The sequence below is a fragment of the Condylura cristata genome, unplaced genomic scaffold (genome assembly GCF_000260355.1).
Source record: "Condylura cristata isolate star-nosed mole 26May11 unplaced genomic scaffold, ConCri1.0 scaffold00010, whole genome shotgun sequence".
Classification (NCBI taxonomy): domain Eukaryota; kingdom Metazoa; phylum Chordata; class Mammalia; order Eulipotyphla; family Talpidae; genus Condylura; species Condylura cristata.
Window position 1 is genome coordinate 54,166,356 of NW_004567111.1, and position 15,710 is coordinate 54,182,065.

The window sequence follows — 15,710 nt, forward strand, 5'->3', positions numbered from 1 at the left end:
CAGGTTGTAATGAATTAAGTTGTGTTTGGGAATTGAGGGAAATGTTTAAGTCCAGGATAGATTACTCCCTATGTGAAAACACATAGGGAGGTAATGCTATCAGTTGAATAATGTTAGTGTTGAAGAGAACTGTGAGGTGTATGTTTGCTTGCTTATTTGTTCAGAAGACCAAGAAATTGAGCTATTTATAGCTGGAAGTAGAAAAGAGAGTTGAAACTGAAGAATATGGGCTTAGCTAAAGGTCTGGAGGAGATTCAGTGATTTGGTGATGAAGTTAGTGTTGGAGAGGGGGCTGCTCCTTACTGGCGGGGTTATTGGAGAAAGGTGGATCATATGATAAAGGTTAAAAGAGCTTGGATAGGATAGGGCTTAGGAAGTGAATGAAGAGCATGAGGCAGTCTATGAAGGAAAGAATTGCTGGTGATGCACGTAGCTATGCTCTTAAGATTACTCGTCAGGTTATATAGCCTAAGAATAAGACCCAGGGACCTAGTTTGGAGACATTTCTGAGAATCATTAACTCATTTTTTCTTTTTTTGGGAAGGGCCATGGAGAAGCGGTTGATAAGGATGCACATAGCTATGCTCTTAAGATTACTCTTCAGGTTATATAGTATTTCAGGGATTTTGTTTGCTTTACTTTTTTGCTTTTCTTTGAAGTTGAAGTTGATAAACTAATACACTGAATCTTCAGAGGAAGCTGTATCTGAACTTGGATGGCAGAGGAAGACTGGTTATGAGAGGAATGGATATGAGAGAATTTAGTGTATACAATCTGGCATCATTGAATTACTCAGCCAGAGGGCCCAGGCTCTAGAGTAAAGAAAGATAAATTGGGTGACTGGGAGATTAGAAAAGGGTTGTGGGACTAGAGGCTTTCAATGAAGAAAGGGTTATGTTTTATGAACTTAAAGATGAAAGAAGAGATTGAGAATGGAATTCACATACTTGATATTATGGACAAGTCAAGGATTTGTCCTTGGTAGTGATTAGTTGACTGGAGGTACAAGTGGCATGGTTAAGAAGTCATTAACTTTAGGGCTGAAGTATTCTATGATGACCTGAGGTGGATATTGTAACTCCAGAATAAGGTTAGAGGGTGGGAGATAATACAGGTGTCCAAGATCTCAATGAACTATAGTTCATTAAAAATTCTAGACCTTCATTTCTTGAAGATCCAGTCATAGTGGTGGTAAAGATAAGAAATGCAATGTATAACTAACTTAGTGTGTATCCATCTTTTTCATCTCTTGACATTCTCAGAAAAGCTATTTCAATGGTCATAGGAGATGGATAAGGTACTTATAGTCAGGGTCCTCTGGGCCCCTGAGGTTTCCAGTTATCCAGAATCATCCTTGTCTTGAGGGAGGGTATCTGTAACCCATTTATATCTCAGTTATTGAGAAGGTTAAGACTGAAAGAACTAAGCTTCTTTCCTAGATGAAAGTTTGTTTTTTTTGGGGGGGGGTGTGGGGAGATATTGGAGAAGCTAGAATAATGATTCAGACTTATCAGTGTGGAGCTAATTCAAACAGACCTTGAGGTTTGAATGTGAAGTGTAGCCAGGAGTGGTTTATTGGCCCTCCCTGGTGGCGCAGCGGGTTAAAGCACAGCACTGAGAATCTAAAGCCACTTCTGCATGAGTTCAATTCCTGCCTGCCCCAGAGGTGACCACATGGTGTGGCAGACCTCTCCTGACCCACCCACTGCTCCCCTCAGCAGTGTACTTCGTCGATCTGCCTGTTCTGTTCCCCACTCTGTCTCTGGTGAAGCCTCTCACCGCCCCTTAGCCTCTGGCCTGTACCCCAGTTCTGTATGCACAAATAAATAAATCTTAAAAAAAAAAAAAAGGAAATAATGGTTTACATGAAAAGTTGGTTGAATCGATGGGGATAAATGAAAAAATGATAGTTAATGGACTCTACATTGGCATTGTCTTATACCATGATCTAGGGTAGTCGTGGTAGTGAGTGACGATTTTTTTTTTTATTTATGCATACAGAAATGGGGCACAAACCAGAGGTACAGGTTCGATGAGAGGATTCACCAGAGACAGAGTGGGTAGCAGAAAAGGTAGATCTATGAAATACACTACTGAGGGGAGCAGTGGGCTAGACAGGAGAGATCTGCAGGAGAGGTCTGCTGTACCATGTGGCTAGTTCCCTGCCTAGGGATTGAATCCACACCACAGTGGGTGTTGATAACTTGATAGCACTGAGACTTTAACCTCTGCACCACTAGGGAGACCCTGATGGTGGTGGTTTGAGTGAAAGCATTTCAATAAAATTTTTATTATAAGGCACTTGTAGGAGTATCTTCTTGAAGAGAAAGGACAGATATTTCTTTTAAAATTTTAATCTACCCAAATCATTTTATTCATAGGTACTGGCTATTTTGGTCAACATTTTTGGAGGAATCATGCGATGTGATATTATTGCACAGGGTATAGTCATGGCAGTAAAGGATTTGGAAATTAAAATACCTATTGTGGTACGGTTACAAGGTGAGTGTAAATGATAGTGTGCAGTTTTCCCATGAACTAATTGTATAAAAGTTTGTAATTCCAGTGAAATTTCATTTAGTTTTCAAATAACTTTGTCTTTTACTCAAAAGTATATATCACTAATAGGAAGTTTAAAAATATGGGTTTTCATAACACTGGGACAAAATTGTTTCTCGTTTTGCTTTGGTATAATTTGAAAGACTTTTTATTGTTATGCTTTGTCTTGAATTTTATTTAACTCACCTAAATTACCATGGATGTGGTAAGGCAAAATATTTTACAAGTTAACTCCATACTTTTACAATACTTTCTTTGGTTTAGAAGCATTTACTATAAATTCATGGAAGTATTCCTATGTTGAAATTCTATACTTGCAGCATATTCTGGAAAATGTTTTTGTGTAGATATTTAAATCATCTTTATATTTGCACAAATCATTTTTAGGTACACGAGTTGATGATGCTAAAGTGTTGATAGCGGACAGTGGACTTAAGATTCTTGCTTGTGATGACTTGGATGAAGCTGCTAAAATGGTAAATGGGCTGTGTTATTCTAAGGAAAAATTTGTATGTATAAAAGATTTATAAACACTAAAATTCTAAAATGAACCCTAATATTGGTAGTAATTAGTGTTTCAGCTAAATAGCATTATTTAATCCATTATACCTATCACCATCTTAAATAGTTATCTGCCCAATCTTTTCTTAGATATCTGAGTTCCTACCTACTTTTTCCTCAAGGTGTTGATTACTTTGAAGCAAGTCTCAATCATTATTTCAATCTAAATAAAGCATCATTTATTCATAAATGATTGATAATGATACAAAAAAATTGTTTCAGATGGGATGGTGGTATTATATTTTACTAAAAAAAAATTAGTGTTGACATCCCTGATTCAATACTTTTTTGTCTAGACTATTTTGTCTAAACTTTTTTGTTAGAATTAGGATCAAAATAAGTCTTTTTATTGTTACTCTAAGGTAACTTTCTTTGTTTCTTTTAATCTATAGATTCTCTTTTTTTTTTCTTTTTTAAAGTTTATATACTGAAAAAAACAGGACAGTGGTCTTGTCATGATGTTATTTGCTTATGTCCTACAAAGGAGACCCAAACTCTTTTTGTTTCAAACTTGTTTTTAGATGTGGGTATGTGTGTATTGGGTGCATATGCACACAGTACTTTAAACTCATGGTCAGACATACTTGATATGCTTTAATGCATTAAAGTTATTCTTAGTGAGCCTCCAATAAACATATCTTTGATCAGTGGAACCTCTCCAAGTTTACTTTTGAGTTTTATCCATGCTCTCTGATACACTTTTTGATATAATAAGATGTTTCAGGCTGAAACCTGAAACCTGCTTTAGACCTGGAATCAGCCAAATGATACTTAGGCTCTAAGCAGCCACACTTTGGAGCTTAAGGGTACTCAGATCTACTGGAATATTCATTGTTTGTAGGCTTTTTGAATGACAACTCAAAGAAAATGTGTATTTTCAATGTGATAAATATATCAGTACATACTGATATTTTCAGTGCAAATCCTGTAGCACAGGTTTTGTGTGATTTGAGAACTATTTCTCTTTTCTACCATGCCATACTAACATAAATATTCATTTGCTTTGTCCCGCAGCACAGACATGACAGTTTTACAGAAATAATACCAACATTATGATTACTGAAAGCAGTTAAAAATTTTGTGTGTAATTCTATCTGTCCTTTGGAATATTTCACACACTTATTGATTTTAAAATTCACGTGAAATAGTTCACTACTTGATATATAGTTTGGTTCATTGTTTTTTAAGGAATAGCTTTAAATTTTTTTGTTTGTTTGTTTTACATTACATAAATATTTATGTGGCTCCAAAGTTAAAGTAGATTTAGAGAATCTAATTTTTATACCAGTTCCTGTTTCTTTCTTCCCCATAGGTGATAAGATTTTTTTTTAAAGAAGTTTTTGGTTCATCTTTTAAATGTATATACTCAATACATATATGTGTGTATTTGGGTAGGTGTGTATATATATATATGTGTTTGTGTACATGCACACATATATCACTCTGATTTCCCATGTTATTTGGTAATAACATTCATTTTATCTTGTTTCTTTTAATTTAACAAATACACCTTTTGCAAAGCCTTAGTAGACAGAAAAAAAAGTTTCCAAATGAGAACTTGAGACTCCCATCTATGTTTAAAGACATTTCATGGAGTTCTTCTTGTGTCTCTAGCTTAATTAATAACAATAGCCTTTTGGGATATGTTGATGTCCTATGGGATGTTAATTCCTTTTTTTTTTTTAAATAAAGATTTATTTATTTATGCTTACAGAACTTGGGTACAGGCCTGAGGTGTGGTGGGTGAGAGGATTCACCAGAGACAGAGTGGGGAGCAGAACAGGCAGGTTGACAAAGTACACTGCTGAGGGGAGCAACGGGCAGGACAGAAGAGGTCTGCCACACCATGTGTGTCAGCTCTCTGGCAGGGGATAGAACTCATGCTGCATTGGCTTCAGAGAGCTAGAGCTTCATAATGCAGTGCTTTAATCCATTGCACCTCCAGGGAGAGCCCTGAATGTTATTTCATAAGAATAATAAATTTCTGGGCCCTCCCTGGTGGTGCAGCGGGTTAAAGCACTGCACTAAGAAGCTTAAGCCACTTCTGCATGAGTTCGATCCCCGCCTGCCCCAGAGGAGATCCACATGGCGAGGCAGACCTCTCCTGACCCGCCCGCTGCTCCCCTCAGCAGTGTAATTTGTTGATCTGCTTGTTTTGCTCCCTACTCTGTCTCTGGTGAATTCTCTCGCCCTCCGCATCTCTGGCCTGTACCCCGGTTCTGTATAAATAGATAAATCTTTAAAAAAGAATAATAAATTTCTTATTGTCTCTTTTGGGATATACTTTGGGGAACTACTTATTAAGAAAATTCAGCTGTAGTTGAAAGGAATTTATAATAATTCTGGGTTTATTTTTTATTTTATTATTTTAGGTAGATAGGATTGCATGTTAGTTTCTGGACACATAAATGATCATGAACTTAATAGTTTCAGAACTAGATGGGTCCTAGCCTTCTGGTAGGCATTTCAGAAAGTAGAGTAGATGCAGGAAGCCTGGATCTGAATAGGAAAGAGGAAGGTCCTTGTTAAAATCATAATAGATGTTTTATTTATTTATTTTTGTAAATTTATATATCAGTGAAATTTTTTATTTTTCCAACCACTGGTCCTTACTTTCCTTCCTCCCACTCTTGAATTTAAGTTAAGATTTTTGAGCAAGGAAATTGTAGGAAGAGTGTTTCTGAAGATCTGTTTGACTTTGAGGTGTAGGATAAATTAGAGAATGGAAGAGAGTGATAGAGTTTGTAGAGATTCTGCTAGTGTAGTAATTGTGAGGTGGAGGTAATGGATAGGTTATAATTTGTTTCTGAAAATATGATTGGTTGCCTGAATTAAGAAAAGCTGAGTGGACAAGAAAAGAAAGAAGAATCAGAATCTTGATTACCTAGATCATGAAAGAGAAAAGAGAATAGTTGATTTGTTACTGTAGTTTTCTGCTGATTAGGAGATTATGGAAGTCATCACTGTATTAATAATTGTGATGATAGTGCTAGCAACTGCTGCCAATTGTTTTCTTTATTGTACATGTAATGTCTAGCTTTTTCACCCAAGTACTAGGTCATTTAATCTGAATTTGATGATAAATGTCTATAGATGAGGAAAAAGAGCCTAGTAAGTGAATTTGTTCATGATCACATATCATAGGCATCAGAGTAGGGATTTTAACCAAATATACATAGCTTTAACCTTCTCTTAATTGCTGTCCTGGGGGAAAAGAAGCTGGAAAGGAGCCAGCTGGATATTTTCTGCAAGTTTATAATGAGGGCCTTAAAATTCAGGCTGACAACTATTCAGTTACTGATAGAAAGTAAAATACTAATTCATTGTTTATATATACTCCCATCCCAATACTGTAAGTTAAGATTGTATACTTTTTTTTAAACAAACTTATATTTAGGTATGTTTTGCATTGTGCAATATCAAACTAAAATCCTAATTTTTGTCTGTAGTTTAGACATATTTTAGTCTAATTTGTACATATTTCAAAGGATATAGTCAGTACTTCCTCATGTATGAGCTAAAATTATTAAAAATATATTAAATTTATATATGTACACTTATATGTATAAATAATTAAAGTGTTAGATATTATATACAACCTGAATACCTTCTGGTTTCTTGTATATTATTCTAACTTAATTTATGTAAATGTATCTTACTTATAAGTCAATATGTATAAATAATAACAAGGTATTAAAGTGTGTTATCAAGAATGTCAGATTTGATTATCTTTTGAGAGTGGCAAATGCTTAATGAGAGTATAAAGCAATTTAGAACAGTCAGGCCAGATGTCTTAAATGAAAAAAAATCAATCATCCATCACTTTCACATTTACCATGAGTTTTAACTTTGTTTCTGTCAAACGAAGAGACAAAAAGCTTTGTTTTTTTTTTTTTTTTTTTCTTTCAGGTTGTAAAGCTCTCTGAAATAGTGACGTTAGCCAAGCAAGCCCATGTGGATGTGAAATTTCAATTGCCAATCTGATCAGAGAATGCACTGGCTGAAGATGTTAATGTGCTATAGTCATTAAAATACTGTGTTCTGTATCATTAATGTTCCTTTTCTCTTTAGTAATGAGGAGATTATAATTGCCATCTAGACACAAAACTTTTTAAAGCATTTGGCCTGCATTTAATTCTACTGTTCAGCGCGAGCTGTTTGTATAAAGAATATGTAATGCAGTTAATCCAGTTTCTTTTGTTACAACCTTCTTTTTCACTTCTACAGAATGTCACTTGCAATATGCCAGTTTACTGTGGTTGGCTGCAACATTCTTCACTGATAAGAGTCTTATGAATAAAATAAATGTGAAGATAAAGCTTTATTCTTTAGTGTTAGAAATGTTAGTATCTAATAACTAGCCCTGTTAGTAGAATAATGTATTAAAACAATGTTTTATATAAAAAGTGTTTATCTTCAACACCAAATAACTAATTAAATTTATCAATCACTATTTATGAACAGAGCTTTCAAGCACTCCCAGAATATTATTTTAAGTATTTTAGTGAAGTGACTTGTTAATTTTTTGAATGTTGTTTTAATCAATACAGAAACTGATATCTTTATGATCATGTGGTATTAAGAAAAACCTGTAGGTTTGTATCAAATAAAGGCATATTTCTGGATGGTTTTACTTCAAATGTGGAATATAGAGAAACCAAACAAAAAGTATAAGAAAGACAAACCTTGAAAGTTGATCATTGATCTTAGGCATTCTGAAAAGGAGAGGGAGGGAAAGATGGAGGAGTGAAAACAGGAGGGAGAAGGGCACACTGGACTACCAGAAGAGGCTGTGGTGGGTGGGAGTAAAGGGGAGAAGGGGTCCTGTGGAGAATTGCTGGGGTTGGATGGTGGGTATGATGAAATGACCGCTATTTGTAGAGGTGCAGACATATGCTGTGATATATATCAACATTACCTCAAAATAAGAACAACAAAAAGAATTTGAGAGGAAGCAAGTAAAGATATATATACAAAAGATTGGAAGACAAAGTTAACAATGTCATTTTAAGTTAATAAAAACCTACTGCTGTCTGGATTATATTTTCTCTTCTTTAAGTAAACAGTAGAAGTTGGTATCTTCGTCGTTGCATTAAACACCTCTAGGAAACTGATTCGTAGATCATGTACCTGGCATGTCACTGCATATTTTAATGCTGCCTACAGTTATTTAACTTTAATTTTGCTATTTATATGTGTGTCAGAGGGCATTTTAAAGTCCATACCCATTAAGGAGGAAAACAAGCAAAACCAAAAAGGAGAAACTAACATGACATTGGCTGGACATTGCAACTTAATATTTTGGTGAGTTGTTTTTATCTGGGAAAGAATTCTATTTAAAGAAATTTTAAAATCATGGGTGTAAATGTTAGCAGACAGAGCGTCAGGTGTGCAAGCCTATAATTAGAATCTTGCTCTTTTGTCCTGTTGAAATGTAGAAGGGTGAGAAAGTCCTGTGATGAAATCAGTTTTCAGATATATGTAATTTAATGTATAGTGGTAAAATAAGATTTAAGGGTTTGAAGTATAAAATGAGGAAAGGTGAAAAGTTGTTAAATCAATTTTTGTTTTAAAGTTTGATTTAAAATGAGGTGAAAGTGAAGAGCTAAAATGTGACTTAAAAGAAGCAAAAACAGAAATGAAAGGGTGTTCAACTAATATTAAACAGTAAAAAAAGAGGCTTGAGGTAAGAGACCTGTGTCCTTGAGCACCCGAATTTGACCTATCTCCTGAATGTTCTGAGAACTGAGATTGTGGCAGTTTTGTTCTTTTCAGAATGACTAGCAGTCATTTCCCCACTCTTCCACTGAGGAATATGCAGTGCTTAATTATTCATGATTTTGCCTCATGAGAATCAAAGACCATGGGTTTTTTTTCCTTCACAAGTAATCAGCTTCTCCCTGTTTTTCATTTCTTTCAATCGTGTGTGTGTTTTGTTGTCCTGTGTATTACATCTCTTTCATGCTTAGTGAGGGAGGAGGTCGGTCTTGCATGCTGCCTGCAGTAGCTGTCGTCCTGGAACAAAAAGACTAGAAGGGCTGACCTTGCCATGATCCTGTCCGATGGCAAGAATCCTATGTGATTAATACAGTTACACACTGGTGGGGAAATGAACAATTTTTTTTTTTTACAACAATATTGTTTAAACAAATGGTGGAGAGATTATATAGGACAAAGCTGATTTATAGTATATAAGTGTTATTTGCTTCAGCTGATTGGCAATATTATACTTTCATCCTTTCTGATGTCATAGCCACCCACTTTTGGTTTTGTTTTTGTCATCTTTGCAGCCAAAACTGTAAATATCAAGGGTTTTTTGTTTTGTTTTTTATAGTCTGCTGACCTGGTCCTGTGGCTCCCAGTTACCTGTGGTCCTTAAAAAAAGATGTGTGCTAAGTTTCCTTTATCTTACACTCAGGGATTCTAACTTAGTTGATCTGACCACACACATGTTTAGTAAACTCTGAAAGTGGTCCTACTGCAGGTGTCCTTTGCAAAACACAGGAATGTAAAAGGGGCAAGGAGAAAATGAAGGTGTTTTATGTACCTGCTATGTTTCAGAGTAGTCATGTGAGCATACTTCATTTTAGTGGTTCCCTCCTGCACCTCCCTCTGCCCACCTGCTCTAGAAATAACTATTTGTGTGAGAATTCATAACTGGTTCCCTTTGGTTTAAAACACTTTAATGTCCTTTAGATACACAGTAGGTAGTACCATTTTTATATACTTTGGTATGATGCTAATCAAAGTTCCTGTCTCTGAAGCTTTTTTTTTTTTAATTGATTTGCAGTCGGCTAACGATCTTCAGCCAGGATGTAAGTCAGTTCAGTCACTAAGAACATAGTTTAGTCCCCATGATAAAAAGATTTGTCTTGGTAGCAAGACTTTGCCAATGAAGGAAGTTTCAGTGCTTTCATTTATCTTCTGTTGTGACTTCTAGTGGAATCAGGGATCACAGTTTGAGTTGTACTCTTTTATCAGACAAACTCAAATTTTCAGAGGCTGAAAGTAGGGCAGCTCAGAGTGGAGGGATGGAGAAGACCATGGTTGAAGAGGTCCAGAGACAACATTGGAGCCAACAAATACCAACTTATTTGTCATGTCTGGCTTGTTAAGATTCACACCCATAGTTTGACACTTTTTTTCTGCCTAGCCTGTCTTGTGACATGTTTGAAGATGAATTTGTAGAGCAGTGAAGTGTTTTCCTCAAAAGAACTTGAAGCTGAGTTTTTGTTGGGCCTTTTGAACATTAATTTAGAAGCAATACCCTTGATACTGTGATTGCATCTACTGTTACCTTAATGTCAATTAGACATCATTCCAAATGGGCAGACTTAATAGTAAACAAAATAGAACCTTAAAGATAGTGGAGGGCTCTTTTATCTAAAAGAGTCTGTAATTCTTTATTCTACATAATTTTAGGAATTTATTTGTTCATTCAACAAATATTAACTTTACTACCTCCTATGGGCCACACCTGTACCAAGGTAACAAGTATATGGTGATAAACAGACATGTTGGCAGGTGTTAATATCCTTGCTTAACAAATGAGGGCACTGAAATGTTAAGTGACTTTACCAACATGTCATAGGTTTGTGATATGACTCAGACCCCTGTTTTTCATAGGACTGCATACTTCCTTGGTAACTAGCTGATTTAAAGTAAAAGCAACAATAGGCTTTAGGACACACAGTTGATAGTTGCTGGAAGAATCCTGAACTCAATTCAGAAAGGTTCCCTTTCTACTAGGAGAACTGGAGCTGTGGCAGTCGCTGATGACATTCTACTATTCCTCTCATACTCCGAGCCATTCTTCCATCCCCACTTCCCTGGTTCTCTACCTTTTATTCTCCTTTAGTTTTCTTTTTGCTCTTCTCCCCTGCTTATACACAGGCTTTAATCTCTCAACTGGAGAGGTTGATGACCTCAGAACTATTACTTATTGGCTGGAGCAGGGGCAGACTCAACTACCTCTGAATCTGCACATGGGCTCTATTGATAAGTTTGCCCTTAAATTGTCAACTTGAAATATATTTGTGGGAAATTGCTCTAGCAGATTTTATGTCCCAAGTTAGAATGTGATGAGAAAAATACAAGCAAAGGAAAATATGCTACTTGGTACTTTACTGCAAAGTTGGAGTGAGTGTTAAGGACAGAAATGACAAATATATAATGGGATGATGCTTTTATAATCACATTCCAAAAAAGCTGTTCATGCTGCATAGGAGTGGGAAGAACACCAGACCTTGTGAGAAGGAATGAGACGTGAACTTCTGAGAGGTGGCAAAATTAAATGAACATCTCACCTCTTAATTTGTTATTGTAAGAAAACTCTTCTAACTAAAGTAGTTCACTGTTACTGTATATTTTTTAAATGGTTTATTTATGCATACAGAGGTACAGGGGTGGTGAGATGCACAGTCACACGTGAGCTTGTGGAGAGAAGTGGTCATTGGCACGGGAAGATGTAGAACTAACGTGACAGATGAAGTAACTTCCCCTGTGGATCTCTGAGGTTTCTGGCAGCCTGTAAGACCCAAGGCTCAAGAGATCTTTATTAACGACTCTTGACTGTCTGGGTGATTGAAAGGAGAGTCCTACTGCACACCTGTAAAAGTTTACATTTGTTTTAACCACTGTGGGGCTTCAGTCTGCTTTTAATTTTAGGAGATTTTCCTCCCATTCTTATTGATTCAACTTCATGATTTAGACAAGATCGTTTCAAAAATCAAAAGTATACAAAAAGATATATTCCCATTTTCCCCTCTTTCCAACTGTGGGTAATCAATTTTATTGTCTAGTGGCCTGTTACTTCTACTTTTTAAAAATAATAAATACATCAATTTATACAAATTTTCACAGAAAGCATACTATATATGCTTTTTAAAAGGCCAAACAATACCTCCCGGAAATCACTTTGTATCAGTTCATAGAAGTCTTCCTCACCCTTTACAGCTGATGGGTCTCTGTGTTTATGTAACCAGTCCCCTTAGCTTGGACATGTAGAAAGTTTCCAGTATTTTTGCAGTTACAAGTAATGCTATAATGCATAATCTCATATACATGTATTTTGGTGTTACTGGATGTGTATCTTTAAAGTAAATTTCCAAAAATGGGATTACTGGTTTGAATAGTAAATGTACATGCAGTTTTTTAGTTACTGACAAATACCCCTGCACAGGGACTACTCCAGCTTGCATGACCATGTGTGGGACACATGGGAGTGCTTCCCCACAGTCTAGCCAATGAGGTATAACTTACCAAAGGGAGTGCAGCTTGCTAATAAGTGCAACTTTTATTTTCTTTGCCAATCTGATAGGAATCAATGTGATTTCAATAAAGTTTTAATTATCACTTATGAGGAAAGTTAAACACCTCTTCATTTGGAAGTCCATTTTTATACCATTTTTGTGTGTGTGTGAATTACCTGTACATGTCTTACACACCTTAGAATTTTTGGTCATTTTATCTCATTTAAAAAAGTTTTTAAAAAACAGGTTGAGGATATTAGTCCTTTATTTTTGGCATATGTTGAAAATATTCTAAGTTTTTTTGTCGTTTGCAATATATAAGAATTTTGACTTTTTTTTTCATTATGTACTAAAATTATTAATCTACCCTTATTACCTCTGAATTTTTAAAGTCATAATTACAAATTTTTCTTCTTTTTGCATAGAGCTGGGGTGTGGGCCAGAGGTGCAGGGTGCTTAGAGGATTCATCAGAGGCATAGTGGGGAGCAGAATAGGCAAATTACTGAAATATACTGCTGAGGGCAACAATGGGTGAGACAGGAGATGTCTACTGTGCCATGTGGGTTAGCTCCTTGGTGGGGGAACAAACTCACTTGAAAAACTTAAGAATTACTGATATGAGAGCCTTTGATTAAATTAGAATCTCTGAGGTTGAGGCCTTGTCATTTACATTAAAAGGAAAACATAATTCTAAGATATTCTAAGTTGTAGTTGGGGTTGAAATCCAGAGATTTTATTTAACACTATAGGGTCCACAAGAGAACAGAAAATTTCCTACAATATGCCATGCTACATACATACAGCCAGAAGATTATTCCCAGAGGAGAGTGGAGGTGGTTGAGGGTTAGTGGAAAGTGATAGAATGATATCTGGCAATGAAAATGTTGAGAAAATGAAGGTGGTGACTGACAAGATGAGTTACTTCTGAGTGGATCTGGACATTAACTATATACTTAATATTGATATCAAACTGTACTCTGTAGTTACATTTCTTAAAATCATTTAGGTGTAATTGTTGTTAAATTTCCAATATATATATATATATTTTTTTTTCCAATATATATATTTTAAGGAATTACAAAGCTACTTTTAATACTTTGAGGTGAGCCCCACAGGAATAAAAAACACTAGGAAGTGATAACCCCCCCTCACTCCCAAGAGTTGCCCAGGGCCTAAGAGGCTACCTGAGGGGAAGGAAGCACAAAAGGAACCCACTGCAGACTCAGGGCAAAAGGAATGCCATCGGTGTTAGGACCGTGAGCACTACAGGAGGAAACGCAAGCGACGGTGGTGGGACTGGCTCCAGGCACAGGCAAAGGGCAAGAGGGTTGGACATGAAACCGCAAAGCTACCTGGGTTCCTCCTCGTTTGCCTTTTTCTGCTTCTGCTGCGTGATCTCAGAGTCCCTCTGCTTGCGGGCGGCAGCAGATCGCTGGTCATCTCCATGCTTTCCTTTAACTGAGTAGCTCTGCTTTTTCATACTCTGGCGGGTGAGCTCACGCTGGTTATAGCGGGTCATGGTGACTGCAGTGACTCCGGCCTGTCTCCGTTGCGTCCCCTCGTTCAGGCCAAGGTTCAAATTTCCAGTATTTTTAAGAGTGCAAAAAGTGGTTTTGGGAACATATGAGAAGGGAAAAATATATTTACCCAGATAAATTAAGGAAATTACAACAAAGGACTTAGCGAAATTCCTATGTAGTTACTCTGACCAGCAGCTACTTTCATGATAATAGAAACTTATTTTCTAAGGGGTGCGGGTGTGGTGACTAAACATGACTTATGGTTCTCTTCTGGAACATTGCCACAGCACATGAAGTTTTTTTTTTTTTTTTTTTTTTTTTTTGGTTTGGGCCGCTATAATAATACAGTGTTTGTTTCTAACAGTTCTGGAGGCTGGAGCCAAGATGCTGGAAGTTTTGGTGTCTAGCTAGAGAGGGCCCTTTTCTGAGTTCTCGGGCTTCTGGAGTCCTTGCAGGAAGTGGCTACTGTCCAGGCTCTTGTTTATAAGGACTAGTTCACGAGGGCTCCACATTCATGACTTAATCTCTCCTAAAGGTCCCATCTCAAAATCTTGTCAGGGACTAGACTTTTAATATAGGAATTTATTTTTTAAATTTAAATTTATTTATTTATTTTTACATCATTCTTTTTTTGTGCATTTTTTTTTTTCATCTCAGTTGTAATGAACTTCCCACAACCAGTTCACCTATGTGCCATCACCATAGTCCTGTGACCCAAAGCAAGGACAGTGAAAGAAAGGATAATCACTACATCAAGTTTAAGAGCTTCTGTACAGCAAAAGAGACATTACACAAAACAAAGAGAAACCCCACTAATTGGGAGAACATTTTGCACACAATACTAAAGACAAAGGACTGATCGGAAATGTATACAAAGAGCTGATTAAACTCAACAAATATAAAGTGAACAGCCCCATCAAAAACGTGGGCAGAAGAGCTAAAAAGACACTTCTCCAAGGAGGAAATGCAGACCGCCACCAGGCATATGAAAAAATGTTCAACATTACTTGCAATAAGGGAGATGCAAATTAAAACCACAATGAGATATCACTACACACCAGTGAGAATGGCACATATCAAAACAACTAGCAACAACAAATGTTGGCAAGGGTGTGGAGAAAAAGGAACTGTCCTGCACTGCTGGTGGGAATTCTAACAATTCTATGGAAAACTTTGGAGGTTTCTCAATATATGAGTTTAGAAGACAAAAATTTTCAATCCATAACATCATTGGAAAATACTATCTGACAGCTAGGCAGCAACAATTACACTAATTTTCATGTGCTATACTTGGTGTTCTGTCAGTTATCCTTAATGGAACAGTCACTCTTGTCCTTCTACCTATAGTTTCACCAACTGTAGCTGAGATATATTTAAAAAAATAACAAAAAGGAAAGAGAATACTTTGAATTAAAAAAAAAAGATTTATTTATGCATATAGAACTTGGGTACATGCCAGAGGAGGGGTGGTAAGAGGATTCACCAGAGACAGAGTGGGAAACAGAACAGGCTGATGTATTGAAATACACTGCAGAGGGAAACAGTAGGCGGGTCAGGAGAGGTCTGCCACGCCATGTGGGTCACCTCTCTGGCTGAGGATCGAATTTGTGCTGCAGTGGCTGCATTAGTTTTATAGTGCTGTGCTTTAACCCGTTGTGCCACTAGGGAGGGCCCTATTTTGAAATTTTTAAAAAACATTGGTAACCAGCCCCAGGAATGTTTCTTTCATAAATCTTTTGCAGGGTTCTGTCAGCCATTGTCTAAAGGTTGATTGTAAAGCCAGTCTCTAACTGCGTCCTTCCTAGGAGATTATACCAG

General features: G+C 36.5%; 1 protein-coding gene and 1 pseudogene across 1 annotated transcript in view; one reads left to right on the top strand and one right to left on the bottom strand.

The window, feature by feature from the left end:
• Positions 1 to 8,158, top strand: part of SUCLA2 (succinate-CoA ligase, ADP-forming, beta subunit) — a 28,966-nt gene extending 20,808 nt beyond the window's left edge. The window contains exons 9-11 of the mRNA XM_004680257.2: positions 2,382 to 2,502; positions 2,947 to 3,035; positions 7,030 to 8,158. Of these exons, the coding sequence (XP_004680314.1) occupies positions 2,382 to 2,502; positions 2,947 to 3,035; positions 7,030 to 7,104 (285 nt within the window). The 3' untranslated portion in view covers positions 7,105 to 8,158. The remainder of the gene's footprint in view (positions 1 to 2,381; positions 2,503 to 2,946; positions 3,036 to 7,029) is intronic.
• A 5,562-nt stretch (positions 8,159 to 13,720) lies between these two features.
• On the bottom strand, positions 13,721 to 13,891 carry LOC101624853 (annotated as a pseudogene).
• Between the last annotated feature and the right edge of the window lie 1,819 nt (positions 13,892 to 15,710).